This window comes from Triticum aestivum, chromosome 3D (assembly GCF_018294505.1).
Source record: "Triticum aestivum cultivar Chinese Spring chromosome 3D, IWGSC CS RefSeq v2.1, whole genome shotgun sequence".
NCBI lineage: Eukaryota > Viridiplantae > Streptophyta > Magnoliopsida > Poales > Poaceae > Triticum > Triticum aestivum.
The window spans coordinates 549,770,463-549,782,689 of NC_057802.1; the positions used below are offsets into that span (position 1 = coordinate 549,770,463).

General features: G+C 47.0%; 1 protein-coding gene across 1 annotated transcript; it reads right to left on the reverse strand.

Moving 5' to 3' along the window:
- Positions 1–8,497: 8,497 nt before the first annotated feature.
- LOC123075333 (uncharacterized) lies at positions 8,498–9,239 on the reverse strand. Its single transcript, XM_044497968.1, has 2 exons — positions 9,081–9,239; positions 8,498–8,964 (listed from the first exon to the last, which is right to left on the reverse strand). The coding sequence occupies exons 1-2, from the start codon at positions 9,142–9,144 to the stop codon at positions 8,609–8,611; spliced, it is 420 nt and encodes a 139-aa protein (XP_044353903.1). The 5' UTR covers positions 9,145–9,239; the 3' UTR covers positions 8,498–8,608.
- Positions 9,240–12,227: the final 2,988 nt, after the last annotated feature.

Genomic DNA, 12,227 nt, shown 5'->3' on the forward strand with positions numbered 1-12,227 from the left:
AAGGGAAAAACATGCTCATCAAAAACAACATCTCATGAGATATACACACGATTAGACGGGACATGAAGACACTTATACCCTTTGTGAATAGAGCTGTACCCCAGAAAGACACATTTTTTGAACGGAACTCAAGCTTGCGATTATTATACGGACGGAGATGCGGCCAACACGCACACCCGAACACTTTAAGAAACGTGTAATCAGGAATCTGACCAAGCAAGAGTTCAAGTGGAGTTTTCATATGAAGGAGCCGCAAAGGAAGCCTATTTATGAGAAAACAGGCTGTAGTAAAAGCATCACTCCAAAAACGAAACGGGACAGATGCATGAGCGAGCAAGGTTAACCCAGTTTCAACAATATGACGATGTTTACGTTCAGCTCAACCGTTCTGTTGATGTGTATGCGGGCAAGAGACACGATGAGCAATTCCAAGTTTTTCAAGGAAAGTACTAAGATTGCGGTACTCACCCCCCCCACCCCAATCCGACTTTACATGAATGATCTTATGATTAAGGAGACGCTCAACTTGTGCTTAAAATTGTAAAAACACATTAAACACATCAGACTTATGCTTAAGAAGATAAATCCAGGTAAAGCGACTATAAGCATCAATGAAACTGACATAATATTCGTGCCCACTAATGGACAGCTGGGCAGGACCCCATACATCTGAATGCACAAGCTCAAGAGGAGTTTTGACTATATGTGTAGAAACAGAAAAAGGTAACTGATGACTCTTGCCTTGCTGACAGGCATCACAGATGGCAGCAGCTTTATTACTAGACTCGGACGATAGCTCATGACGATGGAGGACATGGCGAACAATGGTGACCAAGGCGAGAGTGCCATAGTGAAGGAGACACACGAACGCCACTGAAGACTGGGAATGCAGCAGCAGGAGCGGGAACGTCGGTGGGCGCATCAAGAGCATATAAACCACGGCGGTAGCGACCTCTAAGAAGTATGTTCCTCGTAGCACGATCCTTAACAAAGAGATGAAACGGGTGAAATTCACAGAAAACATTATTATCCTGTGTAAGTTTAGGAACAGAGAGTAAGTTATGTGCAACTGTGGGAACATGAAGAACATTTCTAAGATGCAAGGTCCTAGAGGTGTTTGTGAGAAGTGATGCCTGACCAACATGCGAAATGTGCATACCTGCCCATTTAGCTGTGTGAACCTTGTCATTCCCGCCGTAAGGCTGCTGAACAGTTAGCTTGCCCAACTCGTTCGTGACATGAGTTGTTGCTCTAGTATCCATGTACCATGAAGGATCAACAGGAAAAGAGGGAGTGTGACCCTGTTGCGCCATGTTGACTTGACGCTCATTGCCCTTGCCATTATTGCCGAGGCCGAGGAAGTTAGTCTTGTACCGGCGATGACAGCGGCCGGAGGCGACATGGCGAGGAAGCTCACAGAGCTGACACAGCTGAGCCGCACCACAGGCAGTACAGCAGGCGCAGGCGTGGCCGTCGACGACAACCACCGAGGCGCCAGGACGCGGGGCCTGCTGCTGGGCAGGGGACGCACCACCGGACTTGCCCCCCCACCCGAGGACAAAGCTGCAGGGGAGCCACGGCCGCCGCCTTTGCCGCGGTAGACGGCATTGACGGAGGAGTCGATGGAGACGTCGGGGCGGCGCGTAGTGAGCCGTTGCTCCGTAGACAGGAGACGGCTGTAGAGTTCCTGAGGACGAATAGGCTCCTTGCGTTCATTAAGCACCTCGGCAAGCGAGTCATAGTCGCTGTCAAGGCCGGCTAGGATGAAGGACGTGAACTCGCTGTCACAAAGGGGCTCTCTAATGGAAGCAAGAGTGTCGGACAACTTCTTGACCTTGTTGTAGAAGGCGGTCACCGTACCATTGTCCTTGCGACTTTCACCAAGCTTGGCACGGATGGCCATGGACTGAGCAGTAGATTGAGACGAAAAACTCGACTCCAGGATGTCCCACACCTCGTGAGAAGATGCAGCAAAGAGGACGAGCCAGGCCACACCCTCACCCCGGGAAGACTGGATGGCTGAGAGGATGGCTTGGTCCTGAGCGATCCACGCACGAAACATCGAATGTTGTGGCGGTGGACACTGCAGGGTACCGTTGACGAACCCCTCCAAATAATGGCTGCGAAGGAGAGGTAGCACCTGAGCACGCCAATACAAATAATTGTCCGGTTTAAGCTTCACCGGAAGGAGGTGCGAGAACAAAAACGGCGGCGAGGGGATCGCGGCCAGAGCAGCTTCAACATCCACATATGGCACAGGAGAGGGCAACGGTGCAGGCGGAGCCACGGCCGGTGCGTACATGTGTTGGGCACCGTACGCGTAGGATGTACCATAGGGTGGTGGAGCCTGATACGAGCCCTGGCCATGGTACGCGCCGTAGGAGGGGCATGCGGGTGGCGGCGGCCCGTACGGGGCCACATACAGCGAGTAGCCACCAGGGCCGCCATGATGCACATGGGCGACGTCGTCAACGGTAGGGCCGGCTGCGGTGTAGAGGGAGGCAACCGGAGCAGGTGCGACCACACGCATCGGGTGCGATGCAGTCGGTGGCGGCGTGAGCACGAGGGAGTGCATGGCAGCCGAAGGCGGCGGCGGTTGCTGGGACCGGGCCGAAGCAGCGGGCGACGAGGACGACACACCGGCGTACAACAATGACACCGGGCCGGCGAAGAGGGACCCCGCCGATTGGGTCTGCAGGGGGCCGAGCGATCCATCCGCCGTGTAGGGCGCAGTACCGCCATGGAGGAGACGCGCGAGGGACGGCGGTAGGAACGAGTGATCCATGCGGTCCGAGGCCGGCGGCAGAAGGGCGGGGAAGGAGCCCGCGGTGGCGGCGGCGCGTGAGGCGACGTCGGCGGCTGGCGGCGAAGGCGGAGCGGAAGACATTAGATCGTTAGGTCGGATACCCTATTAGACAAGGGTTTTAGGGATTGTGGCACACCTCCAACGTGGGGTGACCTTTTCATTATATAGAGAGGTACATATAATGTACAATACAATTACACGTGGGGCCCAGTATATACAGAGTGAAAGAACATGCGGTTCCCCCATGTTTGGTTTTGGTAATTGATGACAATCTCTATGGACTAATGGTTGCCTTGAGTTATATTTGAAGGATTTGTCAATAGGCTTTTCTTGAAGTCCATGTGTTGGTTTCAAGGAGTTTATGTGGTGACCAAGGTGTTATTAAGGAATTATCCAAAGATTGGTCATGTGAGAGTATAGCTTATTGCAAGCATGTCTTGAAGAAGAAGATTGTGTGATCATTCATGTTTACCTTCAAGACATCATCCAAATGAAGAGAGTTGGAAAGAGTCAAGGTTGATCAAGACTAAGTCAAGAGTGAATCAAGTTGATCAACACACAAAGCGCACAAGATGTACCGAGAGGGATCAAGCGATCCCATGGTGTGGTAAGCATTGTCAATTACGCTTTGTGTACTAACCCATGATCTTCGTGAGAGTTCTTTGTGGGGTTAGGTTGCGGTGTGCAAGTTCAAGTGAAGCATCATGAAGAGATCAAATGCTTGAAGCTTTCCGTCCATTGTGGCGACAATGGACTTGTGAAGATGTTGCGGTGTGCAAGTTCAAGTGAAGCATCATGACGAGATCAAATGCTTGAAGCTTGCCGTCCATTGTGGTGACAATGGACTGGTGAAGATGTGCGGAAGAGTGGCTCACCCATAGTGGAGTATGGGGGAGCAATCAACTAGTCTTCATCAAGCCAACACAACCAAGAAAGGTGGTCCAACTTGAGGGAGTCAAGATCGCCATCATCTAGCTCAAGTGGACCATGTGCAAGGCAAAGGTTTGCTCTTGATAGGTTTTCTATTTTACCGGTCTCATGATGGTAGTTGGGAGACCGGGTTATAGGATCGATTGTCGTACTATCAAGGGGGGCTCTCGATGAGTAGCTTGATCGTATCGTTCATAGAGAGCTCAAACCATTGCATCCTTGCATCATCTTTATTGGTTCTTGTTTGGTTCTTCTCTTTGTGAGTTTTGGAGCTTATGGTCATCTTGATGACAAGCTCGAGTTCATCGAAAACGGAGTTCACTCGCATCTTCTATGATGTTTTCGATGTTGGAGGTTATGCCGGTTCTTCTTGGTTGGAGGTTTCACTCCTCTATTTGTTGGCATACCTCCCCTGCCTCTTCTTACTATAACCAGTTGCTGTTTTGATGCTACTCATCGTCTTCCTCAATCCAACAAGCTTGAGTTTGCTCAATTCGGAGCTCATATGCAGAAGTTATGGCAGTTTTGGTTTCCTAGCGGTAGTACCGCGGGCCGGAGCGGTAGTACCGCTTGGGTGCTATAAGCGGTAGTACCGCTCCAGAGCGGTAGTACTGCTGGTGGCCCCCAGCCGTAGTACCGCTACGGTCTCGTACTAGTACCGCCTCGATTCGAGGGGTCTTTTTTCGTGTCGGGTTTTTCGGTACTAGCCGCGGCAGTGGGGGCCGTAGTACCGCTCGTATGCGGTAGTACCGCCCTGCCACCGTGGTAGTACCGCTCTGGGCCCAGCGGCAGTACCGCGAGGGGGAGCGGTAGTACCGCTTATAGGGGCAAGCGGTAGTACCGCTCTCTGCGGGGCTGAAGTGGGGGTAACGGTTGGATTGTTCCCCCCACTATATAAGGAGGTCTTCTTCCCCAATGTACCTCATCTTTTGAGCTAGTGTTCTTCCCCCATTGTTGACCTTCTTCGAGCTTGCTAACTCTCAATCTCTCCATGGATTCTTGCTAGTTTTTGAGGGAAAAGAGAGAGGAGATCTAGATCCACATTTCCACCAATCACTTTCTCCTCTATGTGAGGGGAACCCCTTGGATCTAGATCTTGGAGTTCTTGGTGTTCTCCTTCTTGTTCTTCCTCTCATTTTCCTCCCTAGCATTAGTTGCTTCGGTGGGATTTGAGAGAGAAGGACTTGGGCACTCCGTGTGCCCTTGCCATTGCATTTGGTGCATCGGTTTGAGTTCTCCACGGTGATACGTGGAAGTTACAAGTTGAGAAGCTTATTACTCTTGGGTGCTTGGTGCCCTTGAGCTTGTTCCTCTTGGGTGCTTGGGCGCCCTAGACGGTTGGTGGTGTTCGGAGCTCAATCATTGTGGTGTAAAGCTCCGGGCAAGCGTCTGGGTCTCCAATTAGGTTGTGGAGATCGCCCCGAGCAATTTGACGGGTACCGGTGACCGCCCCCAAGGGTTGCCAAAGTGTACGGGTTCGGTGAGCGCCCCCAAGGGTTGCCATTTGTACGGGTTCAGTGACCGCCCTCAAGGGTCCCTTAGTGGAATCACGGCATCTTGCATTGTGCGAGGGCGTGAGGAGATTACGGTTGCCCTAGTGGCTTCTTGGGGAGCATTGTGCCTCCACACCGCTCCAAACGGAGATTAGCATCCGCAAGGGTGTGAACTTCGGGATACATTGTCATCTCCGCGTGCCTCGGTTATCTCTTACCCGAACCCTTTACTTATGCACTTTACTTTGTGATAGCCATATTGTTTCTTGTCATATATCTTGCTATCACTTAGTTGTTTATCTTGCTTAGCATAAGTTGTTGGTGCACATAGGTGAGCCTAGTTGTTGTAGGTTTTGTGCTTGTCAAATTAACCGCTAGGTTTATTCCGCATTTGTTCAAGCCTAAACCGTAATTATTTTAAAGCGCCTATTCACCCCCCCTCTAGGCGACATCCACGATCTTTCACAGAGTCTAACACACGACCACGAGGTGAATGAGGAGTGGAGCGGCGTCGGCGGATTTTCTCAGGGGTGGGGAGAGATACGTGATCGTGAGCGACGAGGTTGGGGAGATGGGGCATGTGAACATGTGTTCATGGTTCGTGGGATCTCTTTTTTACTTTTGGACATGACTAACTTCCAGACAACCGGAAGATAGTAATAGATTCGAACGATTGTTTTTTCCTTTTCCAACTAATCACTCACCTAATTCTACTTTTTATACTAGCTAATCGTGGTTACTCAAAAAAAATTACTAGCTAATCATGTTTACGACGGAGGAATAGTATGCACGCGTGTTCACTTGGATTTCATGCCTGCATATAAACTAGGAGACAAAAAAGATGATGTCAGCAAAAGATTCTTTCTATTTCGAACTTTAAAATGTTTTATAGCTGAAACCAGCGCTCCGATTCAAATTCCGTCTTCACATAAAAAATTCGTCTCGACAAAATCTTCAAAACTAGGTCCCATGTTGATATGTTTCGACGACATTTTTTTCACATCAAAAGTTATCACGTCTGGGCAACGTAAACTATCACGTCTACAATACGTAAATTATCATGATGTTTGCACTGAAGTTATCAGGGTATATTTCAACTTTTATTTGTCCGGGTCAAAATTTGTCATGGTATTTGTAATTAAATTATCGCGTTTGTAATACTATAGTCTAGCATCGGTGTCATCTCTTATAAAACGGATTTTACGGGTCGTGCCGGGCCATGCCCGTTTAGGCGTGTGTCGGGCCGTGCAGTGCTAGAGACGGCTTGTTGGCCACCTATGATAAGGTTTATTATGCGTAAAGTACCATGTTAATTACACAAAAATTATCGAGTGTATGCTTTTCAACTTTTTTGCCCTGTCCAAGGTTATTATGATGTTTGTAGGTAAGTTATCAGGTATGCAGTCGAATATTATCATGTTATTTACACAAAATTATTTGGTTTACATTAAAAAACCTTAGTCAAAAGTTATCGTGGTGCTTGTACGCGAGTTATCACCTCTATTGTGCGTATATTACCATGTTATTTACAGAAGTTATCGGGATATGTTTTTCAACAACTTTTTTTTCGGGGTCAAAAAAATTACCGCGGTGTTTCTACGTCAGTTATCTACTCTGTGATGCGTATATTACCATGAGAAGTTACCGGGAGTCTTTTTTTTTGTCCCACACCATATTAAAAAAATCCCCTGGTCAAAGTTACCGGGGTGTTGTACGTAAGTCATCATCTCTGAGATGTACATATTCTCATTCTACTTGTGCAGAAGTTACGGGGTATGCTTTTCAAGAAGTTTTATTTCGAAGTCGAAAAGTTACCACACATTGTCTAAATGTTAGTTATCAGCTCTGGTGGTGTATGTTATCATGATATTTACACGTAAGTTATTAGAGGTATGTTTTACAAACAACCTTTTTCCACGGGAAAAAATTTACCGCGATATTTGTACGGAAGTTATCACGTGTATGATGCGTAAATTACCATGCTATTTACATAGAATTCAGGAGTGTGTTTGCCAACAACTTTTTTCACCTGTTCAAAAAAGTTATCGCGATGTTTGTACATAAGTTATCATATTTGCGGTGCATAAATTATCATGCTATTGACAAAGAAGTTACCAGAGTTTGTTTTCAACAACTTTTTCCCATTGGTCAAAAGTTACCATGCTGTTTGTAAGTAAGTTATATGGTCTGCAATGCGATGATCACATAGAAGTTAGCATGATGAGTCCTTCGAGTGAGACAACACATCTCATCCTCTCTTTCACGATTCTGGCACGAAAGAGGGTAAAAGATTCGAAATCCTGATTCACTCAACTTCGCTTAGATCTCATATGTGTTGGAGCATTGAGCGGTCAATTTTTTCTCTAAAATTTCTGGTCGGTTTTGTTGTTTGTGAGTTTGGCAATTCAATAGTAGTTCAAACCAACAGATCAAATACAAGTTGTCTTGAACATAAACACTAGAAAGATGGTTGATTTATTGGTTGGCTAGCTATAGCTTAAACCAAACAACCAGAGTTCGAATTCTTCGGCACACATGTATTTTTGCGTTAAATCACAATTTAAATGTGCATGCATATAATTAGGAGGCCCAAATTAATATGACAGTTACTTTCCTAAAAATCCTGACCGAAATTATCATTTAAATACGCATGCATAAATTTAGGAGGGGCAGTTAAAGAGAAGATCGGGATAATCCTTGTTTAAATCTGCATGCATAAAATTAGGAGACGTATTTAAAGGAGATCAGGATAATTAAGCCGATCCACTAATTAGCGCGAAGATGATTAATGCGATCCAATAATTGCGGGCGGTGAGAAATGGAAGAAAAGGCAAGCGAATCGTGCGGATCTGTTGCAAACCAACAGTCGGCAGGATTTTAGCTTTGCCGTTTACTTTTTCTTTTCCTTTTTTTTTCCGAGCATCGATGGGAGGGACCGAAGGAAGGGTCGCACAAGGGAAAAAGGATAACGCTATATCTACAAAAATCTTTTGACATACCTTACGTGAGAGTTAACATGGAAGGTTTTGATTGGAAAGGAAAAGGGCACAGGCCCACAATGAAATTCAGGGCGGAGGAGATTAATTAGAGATGGAAGGTTTCGTAGGCTTTAGTAGCCTGTTCATAGGTCTAGCATTTTTAGGGGAAAAACAGGTGTTGGCTCGTTGGATGCATGGTGTTGTATGAGGAAATAAATCGGTTTTGGGTACATGGGATCGTAAGGGGGAGGGGGTGGAAGAAGGTGGAACCATCACAGCGACAGGTTCACTTTAACAGTACTAAGATTTTTATTATTCTCACGCAATCAATTATGCATATGTACAAGTCAAGCATTGATTGACTCCTCTCTTATTGAAATCATTTTCCACGGACGGGCGGACTAGACCATTTGCTCACTGGTTGGCAGCTGGCGGAAGCTTTTCTTCTTGTTTTCTCCCGCGGGCGGCTCCGGCACATCACGTTCATATGGCGGCGACTTCTTCTTAGGATCGGGCACCTCGGGTTCACCCGGTGGCTTAGGCACGTAGGTTCTGACAGTGGTGGTGGGGTTTTTCCTGCATTCATATCTACACATGCACGTCTTTCTCTTAGGTATGTGAAAGTAGTTGCCGTCGTTGCTGGAGCAGTACCCATCCTTGAAGTTCTCGTACTGACAGGCCCCGATGCAGGCCGTGGTCTTGCAAATGCTCATTTGGCCCCACTTGCTAGGGGCCGTGCATAGGCGAGCCTCCGCACCTGCATGTAACTTAGAATTAATATGTGCACCAGAAAATTATAGTACATATTGTTTCATCGATTGATCTAAAATTGCATGGAATTACAATGTGATAAAAACTGCTATATGAACTTACAGAAGGCCATGAGAAGAAAGCCCAGGGTGAAGGCAGTGAGAATCTGAGCGCCGCTGAATGCCATGGCCAAGTTCTCAAAATAAGTTGTTGGAATGATGGTGTGAGGAGAAGAACGGGGTCTGAGTGCTATTTATTGCACTCCTCTTGGCTATGCATTCAATGCCTTAGAGGATATGGAAATCCAAATGTTGGATACAAGCATTTATGTAATGGCTTAGAGGATATGGAAATCCAAATATTGGATACAAGCATTTGTGTATATTAGTATCTATCTCCACTAATTAATCATATGTATCCAAATAAAAGCTTGTGCTACCCCACCAAAAGAAAATTTCTGCTGGCTCTTGGTGCAATTACATTGATGGCAACGTAAGAGCAAAACACAAATAATACTTGCTTACTCATAGTTGGTTACATGCAAAAAAAAATCTGTGAGTCAACTTGTCGTGGAAAACAAATTATGTTAAGGCCATCCCTCATGCAAAACGCCTATACAGGTGCTTAGGTAAATAAAAAGGGTGTGGCTAGATCTCAGTCGACTAAGACTTAACGAAGTCTCAGTCAAGTAACAAAACATATAAAGAAGAAGAAAGAAAAACTCAAAAGGAAATTTTACACGGATCTCCATGTAAGATCTAACGAATATAGCATCGACTAAGACTTCGTTAAGTCCTTAGTCGACTGAGATTGAGGAATCCTGAAATAAGAAGATAACAAAAAAATGTCATTGAGGGCTTTGTGCTTCAACGCCCAGGTTTGAAGGATCTTCCAACCTAATACTGCAACATCTTTATTCAGCAGCTAGTCTGGCTAACATGGAGTCGATCAACATGGTCATTTGGCTTAGTAAGTATCCAAAGTCTAAACAAGGTCTGGCCATGATTTTCTAGTCTGACTAACCAGGCCATGACAAACAAGGGCACCACTCATGGTGGGCATAAAACCCAATACCCAAAGCCCAAACCCGAACCCGTGTATCCCGAACCTGAAAAACCCGAACACTAAATCAGGTAACAATTTAGAAACCCAAATTTTATTTGGGAAATTCGGGTTTCAACTCATGGTACCCGAATAGCCCAAATTACTCGAAATTAGGAGAATTCCAATCAAAATCCCACTTCCTGGAATCGGCCTAGCCCAATCAGGGAATAAGAATAAGGCCTCGATTTCCCTAGGTCAAACGACCATAGTCACGACGCTCATCCACTTCCCATGATGTGCCACCAGTCGCGCAGTCCTCTCTCTCTCCCTCTCTCTCTCTCTCTCTCTAGAACACCTCGTTCCTTCCTCTCGCCCTCTCTTGAAACCAGCGCCTACAATGCAACGCAGACGGCCACATCCTTGGTCCCTCCACCAACATGTAATGCGGCCGAGCGGGCGACAATCTCCTTAACTCCTTGTACCTCGCCGGCGTCATCACCATGGTCTGCACCTCGCAGCCGCTGTCTGCGACGCGCGCGAGGCTCACAATCTCCCCCTGCAATATGGCCGATGGCCTCCTATGTGGCTCGGCAACCAACCATTAGTATGCCAACATCATATGTGACCTCCTATTGGGGGTTTGTCCCAACATCCTAGTCCCACTATCCTGCCGCCATGAGAAGCGCATGAGGCGAGGCTAGATCCCACAACCTTTGAGTGAGAGGGAAGCAAAGGGGAGCGATGCATCAACCATTAGTATGCCGCGAGCCGCTGCTGCCATTTTGTTTGTTGTGCTAATTCGGGATTATCAGAACACAAACCTGAATTTTTGGGTTTCTTTTTTTTTCACGAATATTTCGGGTGTTGATTTTGGAAATCCAAATTTTTAAAAATTTGAATTACCAGACCCGAAATTTTGGGTAAACCTGAACGCCCACCCTGAGGCACCACATTCCTCCAAATCCACCGCCATTAGCTCTTGAAACCCATCCGGATGACCGCATCGACGCCTCCACCACCACGATGAATGTGGCAATCGGATGCATGCTGGAGGCCCTCTAATAGATTTGGGTAAAATACCTCACTGCTAGCTTGGATAAAGTGAGATGTCATACTAGAAGCCCAAGTTCTATCGTGCTCTCCCATCCATGGCATCGCCATGATGGCCAAAATAAGGAGGGGAGGACACGAGAGAGACTTGATCTTGTGCGATTGCACGCTTATTAAGGGAGCTAGCGACAGAACCGTCGCCTCCCTTTCACCTCATCATGGAACCAGAGGAGAAGATGACATCGACAACAACCATGCACCGTGCAAGTAACGGTGGGCAGCCTCTCATTTTCCTGCCCTAACCCTAGGTGGCTAGGACAAACTCTCTTCTCCAAACTACACCAGCGAGCTTGTGGATTCGCCTTCCCTTTTTCTGCCGCTCTGGTGGCCGGTGGTGGGGAGAAGAATCTGGGTGCCTCTGCACTGGTTGGTAGTTTAGGTTGGATTTTTTTGTCCTTCCAAGTGCAGCGCTCGAGCGTATGGCGGCGCTACTTCTCATGCGTCAGGTATTGTCAGGTGTATAGTTTGTTTGAAAATCCTATATTTTGGGCCGTGGATCCACGTGCATAGCTGACGGCCGTTTCCAGTGGCGGCGTCGATGTCCTGGACCCATTTGTTCCAATGGCACGCATTGCACGCAAGCCGGTACGTAACGGCCGACGTGCATGCCAGCAGCTTGGGATGGGGCACACAGACGTGACCACTCATTTTATTAGCTAGCCCTACAACGCTTGCATAAACCTATTCTCCATTTGAACGACGAACCTAGACTGGCGAAGCCATGCAACATTTTGGCAAAACTTTTTACTGCAAGTTAAAGTTGTGCCAAAGATAGTATAAAGTTTGTAGACATATACTCCTCCGTTTCAAAATAGATGAGTTGGGTCATCTATTTTGAAACGGAGGGAGTATGTGTTTGACATCACATACTTAAATTCCTAGCACCGCCGGGGGATGGCGAAAGCAAACTAGGCCCAAGATCCAATCGCTCCACCCATTCTCCAAGTCGTGTACGTTGCACGCCGTGGACAGAACGCAGGTGAGCAGTTCTACACAGCAGAATCATCACGGGGGCTCTGTTTTTAGCTTTCTGCATGGCTCAATGAAACATTACTGTCATTCTTTGTAAAAAGAAAAACAAATCATAAGTTCTCTTTTTGCACGCGGGGGGGGGGG